Here is an 18233-nt window from a genome sequence, read left to right on the forward strand (position 1 = left end):
TGGATTTTCTACTTTTTATGTGTTTTTTGATTTTTGACACAAAATAAGTAAAGATTGATCAAAAAGAACAAACATTCAAAGCTTTTGAAAAAATAAACAAAAACTGTAAAAACATAAAGAAAACAACCAAACAAAGTCTCAACATATTGAAAGAATTGATGCATGGACATATTCTAATGCTTATGCATGAGTACCCTTCTTCACCCACATGATACGTGCGTTTGGGGTGATATCCTTATAGGATTGGGTACCTGAGTTGCAATTCTCAAACCTTAGGGTGAAGTTTTCCAAACAACAAGTGATGGTGTCTATCATTTTCATCACATCACCAATACCGAGATCGACTTCTCAACCTTTTGATTGCTTTGTGGTTCCCCTTCCCATTTCCTTGTCCTCTTGGCCTTTGAGGATTAGTCACTTTTAATTAAACTCTCTCTCCTCTTTGAATAATTAAAAATAAATAAAAAATCACTCTCTCCCTTCTATCTTCGTATCTACCCCTCGCACTCTCTCTTCTCTCTACCTCCCATCATTCTATCTTTTCATTTTTGGAAATATTTTAGTGAATAAACAAGTTTTGATACAACAAATAATAATTTGAATAATTTGCAAAAACATAAAATAAAAAGAAGTTTAGAATGATCTCACAATGCTATAGAATCAAGATGAGAAAGCGTTGTCCTTCAAGATTGTTCGTGCCACTTGGAGTAAAAATCAGTGTGATTAATTCTCTTAGCCAAACAATCCCCTAGGATTAGACTATAGCGTTAACCTTCGTAATAAGTGCACTTCCACTTATGGAGGTTTAAGAACAACCTTCTAATATTGCATTTCCTTGAAACAAATAAAACTATAGAAAAATATGTGGAAGAGAAAGATAATAGAATTGTATATTTTGAAATATAGAGTAAAAATACAAGTTATAGGAAAGGGTGTTGTGATGATAATATATAGACTATTCATGATAATAATAGTCTTATTATTATTATTATTATTATTTTATATATAAGATAGAAAATCTACTCTAGTTTAATCTAAGTGAATATGTGTGTTGATAGGCCAAAAACGAATTAACCCCTTGTGATAAATTAAACAATTAATTTAGCAAAGTGAATTAATTAAGTTAATTAACATGTAAACACGTGGTAGCACAAACTAATCACCAATAACTAAAGTATGCAGCGGAAAATAAATAATACGGTGATTTGTTTACAAATGGGGAAAACCTTACGACAAAAACCCCACCGGGTGATTTTCAGGTCACCACTCCCGAAACTCTACTATTATCATAACAAGCGGTTACAAGTAAAGGAATCCCAAGTACCTTACCAACTTACAATTGAACCCTTTCCCCAATACCCAATTAGACTTGTTCTATAGTGACAGTTCCCCTTTCGATACATGGCTCCTAAGTACGTGACTAACCAATTGCGCGGATCCCAGTACGTGACTTCAATCACCAACTAAGAAGGTTGTTGGCTACAAAATTTTTCAGTTCATCCACACGATGAAGATCAAGAAGATGTTTGGTTACAAAACCCTACAGTGCACATACACAGCAACTTCTTCGAGTGAAAGAGATGAACTAGGACAAGAACTTCGTCTCCAGTCACCATTTGCTTGAATAGAGTTTGCTCAATGCTTATGCAACTTGTAAACCATTTGACGGCGCTTAAGACAATCCTTTTATATGTCTAGGGTTAGGAGAAAAGAAGGTCCAAAGACACATTTACGGATCCCAAAAAATCATATCAAAATTCTAAAATTTTTAAATCTCGACAGATAGGCGGTGTCGAGAAGCTGTCGAGCAGGTGTCGAGCACACGGGCTGAACAGCTTCCTTAAACCTTGACATATGCTAGTTGTCGAGTTTTAGTAACTCTGCACTTTCAGCTTGTTTTCTTGGACAGACTTGAGGGTTTCAACACTTGATCTTGAAACATGATTTCTTGAAGTATTTAAATACATCCTAAATCTACCCAATTATAAGTAAAGTGCGTTTTGTCAAAGGATAAGTCAATTACATAAAATCATGACATATGTTCTTAATATGTGAAACACATATGTCCTAACAATCTCCCTCTTTGGCAATCCGTGACAAAATCACAACAAACAAATTAACATATGAGAGAAGTCATAAATCACTCAACTCATATTCACTTGTTGAATACAATAAAATCTATCCTAACACAAACTCTTGAAAAATTTTGCAAGAGGAGAGTTTATGGCAAGTAGACTTTGACAACCTGTATTTCTGAAACACTTTAAATAAAACTCATCAAGGCATCTTTGTGTGAAACAAAAATAATAGATTGCATACACGTATAAGAAACATGTGCATAAAAAGAGAAAAGAAACAACACATGTAAGGGGTAGATGAAAGAAACATACATCCACATATAAAGAGAATAAGTACAATGTATGTGTAAAAATAGTCACAAGACCTAATGTACAAGAACAATGTATTTATAAAAAAAAAGAAAAGAAAAGATACATAATATCCTTACAACATCCCTCAAAACATATCAACACTCTCCCTAACAAAATGGTCCTATACTAACTCTTCCCCTAAGAATGACTGCTCTCATATCCAAAACTACTCCCCCTTTTTGTCACAAGTGACAAAGAGTAAGAGTGTCAAGTAGACATTTCATCGGTAGAGCTAGCATCTCCATCATCATCAACCTCAGAAGCATCATCATCATCACCATCATCATCATCAGAATCAGAATCAACAAAAGGTGGTGAAAGAGTAGCCTCGGGAGCAAATCCGCCCATAGTCGCCTGCCGTCGAGCAATACGGCCAACACGGACGTTCATCTGATACATCTCTGTAGAGAGTGTATCTAGACGAGCATCCATACGCTGAAGCTGCACTATGATGTCTCCTAGAGTCACATTGCCCGAAGAAGAGGAGGGAACTGATGTGGATGGAGCTAAACAGGATGGAACTGAACAGGAGGGAGGAGCTATTGAATCCAACTGCCTCGACTGAAACTGCGCCTCGCTACATTTAACGGTAGCGTAGTCTATGGCACACATGACAGAAAAATGGTCGGAAGAGAGAAAAGGAATAGAAAAATTGCGTAAGATCCTCATGATAGCGGAAGGAAAGATGAGCTTATCACGGGACGCCGAATCTAGATGAACATTTATAAAAGAAAGAATGAAATGAGAAGGGAAGTCTATAGTAAAATGCTCAAGAAGAGGCAACAAAAACCAAGCACGAGGCTTTATAATCGAGTTGTAGTGAGAAAGCGGATGGAGTACAAAAGTCATCACCATATTTATGAATCTAGGACCTTTAGCAAAAGGCCTACATGGTGTGAACTGACGATCACCCCAATCAGAAGGGCGCTTGCAGAAAGCAGCCATGAGCTCATCCTTGGACACAGTCCACAGACACTCACAACTGGGATAGTCAGGAAACTATATTCTAGGAACCCAAAGCACATCCGTAACAAGTTGTGGTGTGACAGGAATACACATACCTCAAACGTGAGTGAAGAAAAGAGGTATTGAACGATCAATCTCTTGCATGTTGGAGTAAAACTCCTGGATAAGCACGAGAGGACAAGTGACCGGGACGTCACACAGTGACTCCCATTCCCGACTGTGAATGACAGTGGGAAGGTCAGTGTCGGTGAAGTTCACCAAAATGACTTGGCATTTTGAATGAACACCTCGTCTAGAAAAGTTCTCCGAGAATGCCTTGCGGGCATCATCATCACGAAACCGAAGAGAGAGAGGAGTCGAATTAGAAGATGAAGAAGCTCCAGAACGAAGAGGGTTCCGAGCCGGAGTAGATTTACGCTTAGGTGCCATAGACATGACTAACGTAAACAGAAAGAGAGGGAGAGAAAGAAAGACAATCAGAAAAGTTTCAAGCAATCCAAATATAACAAGTATATTGAAAAGAGAGTACGTATGAATGGGAAATACATGAACATGTGATATGCAAAAGAAATTGCATCATGGGCTCAGCCCAATCCAAACCTATCAGCACACAAACAGTTTGCACACATCTAAATGCATGACAATACTATTATAATGCAAATATGATGCAATGCATGAGATTTTAAACTCATTTAAGTGAAAATCCATCCCAAAATTTGAACAATAACTCATCAATTTTGAAAAACCCCAAAATTTTTCAAAAACCTCAAAACCTAGGTTTCAAAACATGAAATGCATGAAGAATGAGAGATAATAAGCTTACCAAGTAAAGAAAATATTGAAAAAGCTTGAAGAAACCTTAAGGATCAAGATTGGAGTGAGATGAGGTAGTATGGGAGAGAAAAGAAAGAGCTATCGAGAGAGAGATTGAAAGAAATGAGGGTCGGATCGCACGAGGAAGTATAAATAAACCCTCAGTAAATCTCGACAGATGAGGTGTCAAGAGGTGTTAAGCCATCTGTCGAGGAAGGTGTCGAGAAATTGGTATTCGACAGATATAGGTATCGAGGAGGTGTCGAGGAACAACCATCAGATACAAGAACAGAAGCTCGATCGATCCATCAGCTATCAAGGAGGTAGGAACTATCTCGATCGATCCATCAGGTGTCGAGAAGCTGACGAGATTGCGATAAGAAAAAGCTTAAGAAGCTTGACAGATAGCAAGGTATTGAGGAGGTGTCGAGAAGGAGTCGAGCTAGCTTTTAAAAGCAGTTTTTCGAGAAGTGAAAAACACAGACATGAATGCAATCCAACATGTAACTCAACCAATGATCCATCAACATATTAAGCTCTCAAAATCATCTCTCAACAATAATTTTAAGCAAATGGATCCTCAAAACCACACACATACACACTAAACAAGTCTAACCAATTTTATATTTCAAAAACAAGTCAAGACAATTTAGTGAGCATATAAAAATACATGTAAAACCTTGTGATGGCCAAATCACATTGTACCTGCACATGTATCAAGAGTAGCAAAGAATATTGCGTGTTGTGTGTGAAAAACATCGCAAGATTGCATAAGTGTATACATGTTATGACGATTTGAGATATGAGAAAAACAATTTAACTCACACACAATCATAACTGTTTGATGGGGACTATCACCTTCAAGGTACATCCTATAACTCTCACATCTCTTAGAATACACGCTTGCAATCATATTTAAAGTATTTTTGATTTTTTTGCTTTTTATTTTCTTTGCATATTTTTCTTTAAGCAAATCATGCATGGGCATATAAGAGAGAGAAAAGAAAATACTCAATGATGGTAAGAATTTGACATTCCAATTTTGCTATGCCGAAGCACACAAATGTCACTGACACTGCACTTTTGCTATGCCAAAGTATACAAGTGTCATATTATGATTGGCAGGCAACAGTGGTGAGATGGTTATTTATGCATTTCTCTTAGGATTTTCTAGTCATTCCCGTCAAAAAGAGTGATACGAGTGTTAAGTACAAAAGATAACTTAATCTTACTCATCACAAACAAGAGCCACAAAGCTCACTTGCTTAGTTGTGTATAGAGATGCTCATCTAAGCTACAAAAGATACAAAATTTAGAAAACTTTATTTCAATGGTCATCCAAGGTACACAAGTACCAATGTACACATAACATACACTGTTTTTGTATTTTTCTGATTTTTCAATTTTTATTTATTTTATTTTTATATGAAAAACAAAATTAAAAAAAAAAAAAACTGAAAAATAACAAAAAAAAAACATGTTAAACAAAGCAAAGTATAAAAACTAGACTAACTCAAAACTTGAAAGCAAAACACACAAGTAATGTACACACAAAAACAAGAAGAGAGAAAGAGATAACTGATAGAATCACTTGGAGCCCTTTTCCTTCCACACCTTGGAAGAACCTTTTCGTCTAGCAAACCCTTGAACCGACGGTGAAGGGAAAGAATTAAAATCGTTCAAGTTCGAAAGGAACATGAGGGCTTTGAGAATATCTCCAAGAGGGGCAAGAGATGATTGAAGCTAATTCTGGTTCCCAGATGCTATCATGTCGTTGCTCTGTTGAGTGGCTAGCCACTTATAGCAATTTGGTCGAATATGATTGGCAACTCCACAATGATGACAGAGATGCTGCTTCTTCTGTTTAGACTTTTGAGAGTTAGCCTTTTTGGCCCTAGGGTTCTTAGCTTCCTTCTTATCTTGCTTAGGGGGTGCTCCTGAGATAGATTTACCTTTGTCTAAGTTCTCACTAGCTAAATCAGTTTTAACATCATTGTTCTTAATTTCAACATTATTGCTAAGAGGAACAAAAAACAGTAGTACTAGTAGAAGCAGTATTAGAGGAAGAGAAACCATACCCTAAACTTGTTCTATCAGAAGCAGATTTCTGAAGACTGAGCATCTCATCAAGTTTTTGCGCTTGAAGTCCTCTCTAATTGAGCTCTGACTTGAAACAGCTCCACTTCAAGCTTCTTGGTCTTCTCAGCCAAGAAATTGTTCTCGAACCTCAGTACTCTAATAGTCTGATTAGCCTCATCAAACTTTGTGGAAAGCTCCTTACGGTCAAGTTCCACATCACTGAGCTTCTTGGTGGTTAGCTTATACAGTTTCTCATAGGCTGTATGGATGTCATCTTGATCATCCATCTTTTCGAACTTGGATTCCACCAATTCCTCTTCTTCAACAATCCCATTAGTAGGATTAACAGTGGCAGTGAAGGCATTCAAGATTCCGTTATCCTCATTGTCAGAATCATCCTCAACATCGGTGTCGCTCAAAGTAGCAGCAAGTGCCTTACTCTTTCCAATGCTTTTGAGATATGTAGGACACTCATGTTTCATGTGACCGAAGCCTTGACACCCAAAGCACTTAAGTCCTGTGGGAACAGTGTACTGACCACCATCCCTATCATCCTTCTTCCTTTTGTCTTAACTCTTGAATTGAAAAGAGCTAGATTGCCTACGGTCCTTGTCGAAGCCCCTTCCATTAGCATTCTTCATAAACTTCTTGAACTGCCTGGTGATGTAGGACTTCATCTTGGAATCTTCATTGTTGGAAGACTCATCTGTGTCAATGCTCTTGGCCTTCAAAGCCATACTCTTGCCTTTACCCGACTTGCCTATTCTTGTTAATCCTAGCTCGTAGGTCTGCAAGTTTCCAACCAGCTCAGTCAAAGGAATCTTGTTAATATCCTTTGATTCCTCTATTGCCGTGATCTTGGCATGGAATCTCTCGGGAAGAGATCTGAGCACCTTCCTTACAATTTTGGGTTCAGGAATGGTTTCCCCAAGATTGAAGGCTAAGTTCACTATGTCCTTTAGCTTGGCATAGAACTCATCGAATGACTCATCCTCCTCCATCTTTACCTCTTCAAAGTTTGTAGTGAGCCTTTGAAGTTTTGAATCCTTAACAGCCTTTGTACCCTCATAGGTTGTCTAGAAGATGGTCCATGCTTCCTTAGCAGTTTCAGTAGAAGATATCTTCTTGAACTCCTCATTGGTGACCGCACTAAATAAAGCATTCAATGCCCTGCTATTGAAGTTTGCCGCTTTGATCTTGGCTTCATCACAATCGGCCGGCACTTCCTTTGGCTTAGTCCATCCAATCTTGACAGCTTGCCACACATTCTCATCTAAAAACTGCAAGAAAGCTCTCATGCGTACTTTCCAGTATGCATGGTTAGTGCCATCAAATAAATGAGGTATAATTAATGACTGTCCTCTATCTATGACAAACAGGGGTCAACGGATCAAACACAGCAAATATTAACCCTAATCAGAGTGTGCCTGCTTTGATACCACTAGATAGGCCAAAAACAAATTAACCCTTGTGATAAATTAACCAATTAATTTAGCCAAGTGAATTAATTAAGTTAATTAACATGCAAACGCGTGGTAGCACAAACAAATCACCAATAACTAAAGTATGCAGTGGAAAATAAATAACACAGTGATTTGTTTACGAATGGGGAAAACCTTACGGCAAAAACCCCACCAGGTGATTTTCAGGTCACCACTCCCAAAACTTCACTATTATCACAACAAGCAGTTACAAGTAAAGGAATCCCAAGTACCTTACCAACCTACAGTTGAACCCTTACCCCAATACTCAATTGGACTTGTTCTGTAATGATAGTTCCCCTTTCGATGCACGACTCCTAAGTACGCGACTAACCAATTGTGCGGATCCCAATACGCGACTTCGATCACCAACTAAGAAAGTTATTGGCTACAAAGTTCTTCAATTCATCCACATGATGAAGATCAAGAAGATACTTGGTTACAAAACCCTACGGTGCACATACACAACTTCTTCAAGTGAAAGAGATGAACTAGGGCAAGAATTTCGTCTACGGTCACAATTTGCTTGAACAAAGTTTGTTCAATGCTTATGCAACTTGTGAACTGTTTGACGGCCCTTAAAACAAACCTTTTATATGTCTAGGGTTAGAAGAAAAGAAGGCCCAAAGACACATTCACGGATCACAAGAAAATCGAATCAGAATTCTGAAATTCTTAAATCTCAACAGATAAGAGGTATTGAGAAGCTACGGTGCACATACACAACTTCTTCAAGTGAAAGAGATGAACTAGGGCAAGAATTTCGTCTACGGTCACAATTTGCTTGAACAGAGTTTGTTCAATGTTTATGCAACTTGTGAACTATTTGACGGCCCTTAAAACAAACTTTTTATATGTCTAGGGTTAGAAAAAAAGAAGACCCAAAGACACATTCACAGATCACAAGAAAATCGAATCAGAATTCTAAAATTCTTAAATCTCGACAAATAAGAGGTATCGAGAAGCTATCGAGCAGGTGTCGAGCACACCAGCTGAATAGCTTCCTTAAACTTCGACACATGCTAGTTGTCGAGCTTTAGTAACTCTGCACTTTCAACTTGTTTTCTTGGACAGACTTGAAAGTTTCAACACTTGATCTTAAAATATGGTTTCTTGAAGTATTTAAACACATTCTAAATCTACCCAATTACAAGTAAAGTGCGTTTTATCAAAGGATAAGCCAATTAAATAAAATCATGACATATGTTCTTAACATGTGAAACACATATGTCCTAACATGTGTGAAACTCCCTCCTGGAGACTTGAACCCCAACCATTATCCCTTACACCACCACAAACACTTATACTTGTGGAATGATCATAGTGCCAATGGTCTATAGTTATTGGTTACTAATAACCCATAAAGCTCCAACGGCTAGTTTACCCATTATTGCTCAACAACTATTTTTCTAATAATTGTCTAATGTCTATTTTATTATTTATTGCCCAATGGTTATTCCGGGAGTACCATTAATGCGTACTCTCCCCTCTTACATGAATTGTGGATTTCACCATAGATTTAATTAGTGGAACCCACAATTATGTGAGAGAGAGAAGTACATATTTATGGTATTTCGGGAGTACTCAATAATTACTCCAACAGTGTTTGCCTCACAGCCACAATGCCACCGTTGCTGGTCCATCTCTTCTCTTCCCAAGTTGTGGTTTTTTTTTTTTTTTTTTTTTTTTTTTTTTTTTTTTAAATTATAAATTTTGTGGTTAGGATCGGTGCTGTTTGTGGCAGTGGGGTTGAAAATTGTTGGTGGTTGGAAGATTTGGGATTTTATTTATTTGTAATTTGTTAGCGTATATCAGCAATTGTGGACCTATGGTTGTGATTGTTGGCAGTTTATCTCGTTGGTGGCTGTGGTTTGGTGGGCTTGTTATGGCCTCATGGGTATATGGCAGGATTTGTGGAGTTTGTTTTGGGTTATGGAGGATGTGGTGGTAGGGGTTAGTGGCAGCAAGGTTGATCTTACCTTGCAGATGGGCCGCTGTGTTGTTTTTTTTTCCCTTTTTTTTTGGGATTGTTTTTTGAGTTAATATTATTTTAATATGTTGTATGGAAAAATAAAAGATAAAATATAAAGTGTAAATATGTAATGTTAAATATTACGTCAAAAATAGATAAATTATTATTGGTATGCTGATGTATGGATAAGGGTAAATATTGTGTACGAGAATAAGTTGCCAACTTAGCTAAGGTGTGGCAAGTTGGCCTTGTTAAAATGTTTGACCGGAAGTCAGAACTTCAGAATATTAATTGAATATCATCATATGGCCAACATTTGCGACCAAAGGCTTTCTCAAACAGAAAAGAAAAGCTCATATATAAGATAATAATAAAAAAAGAAAAAAAAGGTGAGTGAAAATCAATCCAAAATTTTTTTTTCACAAAAAAGGACACAAGACTTATGAGTTGTTAGCAAGGAAATGAAACTTAAACGAACACGTGTATTTGAATTGTAACCCACATCCACAGGCACAAACCAAAAAATAAAAATGGGAAAAAGCCAAAGACATGAAAAATGAGAAACAAAAAAGCAAAGAAAAAACGCATCACAGTGAGACAGAAAACACGCGGCGAAGCGAAAGTTCACATCGTCGACACCTTCTACTTCTCTCTCTCTCATCCAAAAAGTCACTGTCACTCTTATCTCTCTCTCTCATTCAAAAAGTCACTCTCACTTATCAGTTTCATAATGGGTTTACTTAATGAATGAAAGGTTTTTTTAAATGATAGTGTTAAAGTCTCACAGTTCACACTGCTTTGAGTTACTTTTAAGTACGAATTATATAATAGAGCAAGCGTTTCACTTCCCCAACTTCTTCTTCAATTAATAAACAGAGAGAGAGAGAGAGAGAGAGAGAGAGAGGGAAAGAGTCTGTTTGTTTTTCGAGGCCTGGTTTTGGATGAGCACAATGTGGTGTACGTGGTTTTAGTCATAAAAGGAAAGTGAATATCTTGTTCATGCGTGGGTTCCATGTTTAGATTTTGGTTACTACTTTTGGGTTAAGTGGCAAACAAGGAATGCCAACAAACAAGATTGAGAGAGAGCTAGCTTAAAAGGGTATTTCCCATAATTCAAGGTTTTGGATTTGATTTCATTCACCCTTCTTCTTCTTTTTAATTATCTATTGTTACCTTTTGAGAGAGTATTTTCAAATTTGAAAGAACCCATATCGATATCAATGTCTTCAAATCTGGAGCGTTTTCTTCAATGTGTGACTCCCACTGTTTCTTCTCGACTCCTTCCTCAGGTACTTTTCTTTTTCTTTTTCTTAGTATTTTTCCTTTTCTTCCCTATGAATATGATTGGCTATATAGAATGGCTTTTATAATTTTATTTATTTGTTTTATTTATCTCTCTATGTGTGTGTGGATATATTGGTTCTTTCATATAATATATATATATATATATATATATATTGGTTATTAACGAGAAGTGCAATTTATTAATAGTTTTGGCTCTGTTTTCTGACTGACAATCTTTTCGTTTCTTTTGTTTTTTTTTCTTTCGTATCATTTTTTTTTTTTTTTAATGTAGGATTAGTAAAGTGAATAGTGATTAATTTCTTGTTGAAAGTTTTGAAAATATATAATGGGAACCAAAAAAAAAAAAACGTGTGATATACGTGAATTATTATTTTATCATTTCGGCGCGAAAGGGAATTCAGAGAGGTGATTTTATATATATATATTAAAAAAAAAACATGAAATGCATTTATTTACGAATTTTATATTAATACTTTTTAAGTTTTTTAGTTTTTCAGAAGAAAAAGAAAAAAAAAATGTAATTTCTTATTATTATTATCTTTTTATTTTTTGGGTGTGTGTTAGTGTGTGTGCTTTTGTTTGTTTTTCCTCTTCAAATATCTAATCCAAGTGCCAATTATGGTGATGAGTCTGTTGATAGTCTTGCGACAAGAGACAAAGGGCAGCAGCCCCTTTCTTTGGTATTATTCCTTCGAATATTCTTCTAGGTGTTTTTCAATCTCATTCTATTTTTATAGCATCAATAATATTGGATCAGTCATATGGAACAATGGACCATGCTCCTTGTAGTATTACTCACTTACATTTGTTTTTCCGTAAATTATATATTATTTGGTCCCCAAATTTTAACCCATGAGGGGTTTTAGTCAAGCTTAAAAGTCCATGGTTTTTCTTATATAAAAATAAATGAATAATTAAGTCCATTGTTTAAGTCTCTTAAATGACTAAAATCTAATACGTTATTACTCCATTAAATACATTAGGGATTATATAAAAACAATCATTTTAAGTTTGTTAGGAATTAAAAGTAACCACTTAAGTTTTAGGGGCTAAAATAAATCATGGACTAAAGTTTAAGGCTAATAGTGTATTTTGACCTTTTCTAAAATATGCGGTCAATTTTTAATGTGAGCTCTATCAAAGGTATGTGTCAATAGCATATAATATCAATATCTAAAAATGGTCCACACTTGGTTAACATCTGCAATGAAAGGAGATAGCCATCACCATGTGGGTTTGGGATGCAAAAATGTCAAATCTTTATTTGTTTATTGTTTATAATTAATTAGATATTTATAAAGATCTGTTAGTTTTTTCAACAAATAGGTAAGAAGCATAAACTCTTGTCAGTCCACTAACTGTATTTACATTTATAAGGTTGATAATTCAACCAAATATTTGTACAAGAGACTAATTATGGTTCCAATTTAAGAAATTAATGACGGCTTCATTATCCATTGATCGTGTTGATCAATGTTGCCTGCTGAACTCTTATTGAAGATCTTCTTTGTGTATTTAAAGCTGAGTGATCCTCAAAATGAAAATGTGCAAGTTCACATTGATTTCTATCTTATAACTTTTTGAGAAGAGTCATATATCTCAACTAGCATTTCCTGATATTTCCAATAGAGATATATAGGGTTCAAATCTCCCCTCCCCTATGGTAACTATGGAATTATCATAACTTTTTTGCTTTTAAAGACTGAAAATTTTAAAGAGTGAGACTGTTGCTGCGTAGGGAGTTTCTGGAGTTATTTTTGCAATCATCTTAACTCATTTCCCTGGCGATAAGATTATAAGAGTGAGACTGTTTGAAAGTTGTATGTTCCAAAGGATAAAAATCTTAATGATGGTATGGATCAAGATTTCATGTACCCTATAAAAAGAAAAGGTAGGAGTAATGAGTTCTAGCTCGAATGGCACATTATCTCCTTGTTGAAGTGTGATGGAGTATGGGTTTTGAGTTCAAGATCCATTGGGTGCTTGTGCAACTTATTGATATTCTTGGAAAAAATAAAATGAAGAAGTTACATGTTCATTCCAATTTCGAGGTCAAATTGAGGAAGATATACCTTTGGTGGCACATGCATCATAAGAGTAAACTACCTCTAACAGGGGATCGAGGGATGGTTCCAACACCTCTTGTGGTGTGGGCACTGGAGTTCAAACTGACCAGCCTCCCTTCCCCTACTTACCTAGTGCAAAAAACAATAAAGACAGTAACCGCTAATAGCTTTTGAATTCAATTTGAAGATTATAATTAGTATTAGTAAAGAATTGATCTAGTTTCAAAAAAAAAAAAGAATGGATCTGTTTATACATTTTACTTTTATTTACCATACAATCCCATTTTATGAGTTTAAGAATATTGAATGTATTCCTTGATTGTTTCTGTGTTTAGTGTTATTATGTATTTTGTTCATAGCCGTTCTTAAGTCCAGTAAAACGAAGAGGATTGCCAGAATAAAATTTAGTTATGAATGAATCGACTGCAAATATATGATGGGGCATCTCCTAATACCTGTGATCAACTATCATTAGTCTGTTGAGGATCTATAGTCTACCCCAAAATTTTGAAACTAAGGCTTGGTAGTTATTGTATTCACTGATTTTTATGTCTTGTCATATTTTTTCCAGAGCTGCTTTAATGATCTAAATAGCCTCTGGCAACCACCTGGCAAAGAGAGAATTGAATATTTCACATTAGGAGATCTCTGGGACTGCTATGATGAATGGAGTGCATATGGTGCTGGCACCCCAGTACTGTTGAATGGCAGTGAAAGTGTTATGCAATACTATGTTCCTTATCTATCTGCCATTCAGATATACACTAACAAATCAGCTGGCACTTCCAGGTATTGGAACAATTTCACTTCATGCTTTGTCAACCAAATCTATTTTATCAGTTGTTTGCTTGTTATGATACATGGCAATAATACTGAGCTAGCCATCTTTTCCTCCTATAGGACTCGTAAAGAGGATAGTGATGTGGCAGAATTTGAAAGCGATTCTTGGAGTGATGATAGCGGGAGTGATAACCTATCGAGGTCGCTAAGCAACAACTCTAGCAGGACTTGGGATGCTATTTCGGAGGATTCAAGCTTCGACCAGGAGGGTTCATGGCCAATGAGGGATAGGCTTGGCTGCCTTTACTTACAGTATTTTGAGATGGCTTCTCCTTACTGGAGGGTGCCACTCATGGACAAGGTACTTCTCTTTTGGTATTTACTTTATGTATTCAGCACTGTTAATCTGTGTCTTTGCTTCTGTCTAAGAGTGACATCTGTGTTAGTATATCTTCCTTTATAGTGCTGAGAAAATGCATCTATGATTTAGTATTTCTTTCAGATAACTGAATTGGCTCAGAATTATACGGCACTAATGACACTCAAGAGTGTGGATCTTTCCCCAGCGAGTTGGATGGCTGTTGCTTGGTAGGTTTGATTAGTTGTCCTTTTAACACGTCTATCAGGATTAGTCAATTTTGTGGCTGGTGTAAATGAATTACGCAATTTACTTCAATTTCCATGACCAGGATAGCAATAGAATTTCCATCTTGTTCATGCATCCAATTAGTTTTATTGCTATAGTTGGTGTGCTCAGCATAAAAACAATTTTGTTTTCCATAATTGGTCTTTCTCAAGTCAATTAGAATTAGGGTTTAGCCTAGTAGTCTAACTCCAATGGAGACAGTTTATAGCTTGCTTGATTAATAAATTTGCCATTGAAATTTTCTCAATGTTATGGTGTTGATTTCAGCCAACCGTAGGTCTTGTTTCCTTGCTTGGTGCCAATTCCAAGCAAGCTTAGATGCTGATTCCTATGCTCTCTTTTTCATTTTTTTCCCCATATGCTTCAATTTCATTGTTGCATCCATTTTGATTTTGTCCTGCATCAACTTTACTTTCTTTTCTTACTTGAATAGAATAACTTCTTTGTATAATATTTTATTATTGATCAGGTATCCAATTTATCACATTCCAAATCGGGAAAATGTAAAGGACTTGTCGGCATGTTTCCTCACATACCATACGTTGTCCTCAAGTTTCCAAGGTATGTTACTGTTTACTACCATTTTTCAATTTAGGAATAATTTGTAGCTTTTTACTTAGAAATGGATACACATGAAAATCATTTAGATAATCCTTTTTTTTTTTTTTGGGGGGGGGGGGGGGGGGAGTTGTTCTTGTTTGATGATAAAATTTTTGCAAAACCACCTGTGCAGCAGGCCAAAATGCTGATATGGCATTTTTTAGGTAGTTTATTGGAAATCAATCTCTAGCTTCCTGTACTCTACATCCTTGTATAACTTGTATTTTACAACTTCACATTATTTTCAGTGTGAACTGTGATGGATGCAACTAATACCACCAATATTAGATGAGTACCATACACCTATCATTAGACAGTTTTATATCTGTCTCACTTTTCTAAGTATGCTGAAGTTGACACATTTGAGTGATGAGTGGTTGGCTTGAAATGCCATTTGGCATTCGGCTGCATATTGTGTTGAGTATTATCATTTTATTTTATTGTGCTTATAGAGCATCATTTTGGTTAATTCAGGACCTTTTGTGAGAATATGTATTTTACATTTTCTGAAAGGAGAAAAGAATTGGGAAGAGGGGTGGTTCTCTCAACTGAAGTAACAAATTCAACTGCAATACATTCTATTTCTAGGATGAAGGCAATTGAAGTTTAGTTTCTAAAATTTCTGTCCAATTTAACAGAAATTTTGATTCTACTCTTAAATTTTCCTCTCTTTTCCTTCTTGCCAACAAAGGACATCATTTTATAACAAAACATTGGTTGGGTTCACCATGTAGCTTATTTGATCGTGTATCATTTTCATATTAAAAGTTCTGGTATTTTCTTCTTCTATATGATGCTAAATCGTTTTCTTCTTGGACTTAGTTGTAGCATATTGTATTTTCCAACTTGTTTCAGTTTTGTAGATGAGCTCAACTTGAAAAGGACTGTGAATTTGCCAAGAGTTTCACTTGTATTGAACCAAGTTTGATCTTACTGTTTTGGTTTAACAAATTATTTTTAGGGGCCCAACTGAGATCTTGATGGCTGTTGTTTTGTACATGCTATCTCTCTCTCTCTCTCTAAAGAGCTAGTCCCAACTCTCAAGAGGAGGGAGTGAGGGAGATTCAAACTAGTGACCTCCACCTCATGAGGCCCTGGGGCTATAAATGCTCTTTTTAATCAAGAGTTGACATATATGAGCCCATAGTAGTAATGAACTCATAGATAAGTCCTGAAGTGTTTGTTTTTGCAAGATTTCACTGTTCAGAAGAGTTTCTTCTTTGTTTCTGGCATTCTCTTGCAGACAACGCAGTGGAGAATACTAACACCAACATTGGAAATGGTACGTGCCATCCTGAATCCTTGAGAATTGTAGAAGAGGAATGCAAGGAAGAAAGCAAAGATGGAATTTCCCTTCCTCCCTTTGGGCTTGCTACTTACAAGTTGCAAGGAGATGTTTGGATAAAGCCACATACATCTGATTATGAAAGGATGATCCATCTTTACAGTGCTTCAGAATCCTGGTTGAAGCAGCTTGGCGTCCACCACCATGACTTCAACTTCTTTACTTTCCACTCGACCATGTAAATTGGTTGTGTTTGGTTTTGAGGGCCGAATCTTTCTAGGTCTCTTTGTTTTTGCTTGGTTTATATTAAGTGCTCTAGCAACTGCCCTTCGAAATGTTCCCCCTGCTGCAGTACTGAAAATATTTGCAGACTGCAAGTAGTACCTTTTAAAGCAAGGAAATGCCCTAGGAAGTTCTGTCAGAGAGGGGGGTTGTTGGACTGTGTTGTTTTTTAGTTATGCTTTTGAGGGACTTATAGATCAGAGCAGAGTTGAGTTTTGAGGCAAGGTGCCTTTTTTTTTTTTCTTTCTTTTTTAATCTGCTCTTTCTGTCATTCTATTTCTCTCTTTAGTGGAGGCGGAGATATGCAGATAAAATGTGTATAACGTGGATCAACTCATTAAACTTTCTTTCAGCATTGGGACATGTTTTTCTTTTTGCATGATGTTAAATGTATATATCAACTGATTTGGCCGAAGGAAGAATATAATTATGTCCATCTCTTTGGCGGTAAATTGAGGCATCTGTTGATCGCTTGTTGGTTGTTTCTTGATTGTTATTGTTTTTATTATTTTTTGGGGGTGGGAGATCATCTTGATGTATAAATTTTGAATTTTATGAAAATGAAGAAATGCTATTCACCTATGAGGCTATGATCTATAGATTAGAGACTATGAGCAATGCTCCCATGTTTCATGTGAATGATTGTTTTACCGTGAATTAATTAATGGGATCCTAATTATTTAAATATATATATTATGTGTACAGTTTATATGAGAGAGAGAGAGAGATAGTTTACTTCTAGCTCTAGGATACTGAATAATTGCTCAAGAAAAAACACTATTAGCTCACCTAGAAACAAAAAATAGCCACAAGATATATACGTACAGTTTGAATTTATATTTTTTGAAAAATATATAAAAATGTTAGAACATATATAAATCATGTTAGAAACATATGTCAATATAGAATTGGTTAATCCTTTGACAAAATGCACTTTACTTGTAATTGGATCTAGGATGTGTTTAATGCTTCAAGGAATAATGTTTCAAATACAAGTGTTAAAGTCATGCAAGTCTGTCCAAGAAACAAGTAAAAAAGTGTTAGATTTTAAAACTCGATAGCTGGCTCGACAGATAGCATCTATTAAGGTTAAAAAGGCAATTTAGCCTGATGTTCGACAGCTACTCAATAGATACCTTATCTATCGAGATTTAACAAAATCAAATTTTTAGATCGGATTTTACTCCAATCCGTGTATACATGTTTGGGCTTTGTTTTCTCATAACCCTAAACATATATAAAGATTGTTTTAAGGGTCATCACATCTGATGCACCTAAATGCAAAAGTTTTTCACAAGCTTATTGTGAACTGGAATGCACCTAAATGCCCTAGTTCACAGTTGATGCATCTAAATGCCCTAGTTCATCTTTCTCTTGAAGAAGTTTCTGCATTTGTATGCCGTCGGGTTTTGTAACCAAGGAGTTTTATGATCTTCATCGTGTTAATGAATTTAAGAACTTTGCAGCTAACATTTTTCTCAAGTTAGTGTGTAAGCCGCGTACTGGGATCCGCACATCGAAGTGGTTAG

At 36.0% G+C, this 18233-nt stretch overlaps 1 protein-coding gene across 2 annotated transcripts; it reads left to right on the forward strand.

Annotated features, from left to right (window-relative positions):
- The first annotated feature begins 10385 nt into the window (after positions 1-10385).
- On the forward strand, positions 10386-17143 carry LOC115963004. 2 transcript variants are annotated; one of them, XM_031081889.1, is made up of 6 exons: positions 10386-11029; positions 13683-13900; positions 14012-14252; positions 14382-14479; positions 15007-15098; positions 16381-17143. In XM_031081889.1, exons 1-6 carry the CDS (start codon positions 10961-10963, stop codon positions 16662-16664), a joined length of 1002 nt encoding a protein of 333 aa, XP_030937749.1. In that variant the 5' UTR covers positions 10386-10960; the 3' UTR covers positions 16665-17143. The 2 variants fall into 2 exon arrangements, with proteins under 2 accessions (XP_030937749.1, XP_030937750.1); XM_031081890.1 differs by having other exon boundaries at positions 10389-11029; positions 14394-14479.
- The last annotated feature ends 1090 nt before the right edge of the window (positions 17144-18233 follow it).

Source organism: Quercus lobata, chromosome 10, assembly GCF_001633185.2.
Source record: "Quercus lobata isolate SW786 chromosome 10, ValleyOak3.0 Primary Assembly, whole genome shotgun sequence".
Lineage (NCBI taxonomy): Eukaryota > Viridiplantae > Streptophyta > Magnoliopsida > Fagales > Fagaceae > Quercus > Quercus lobata.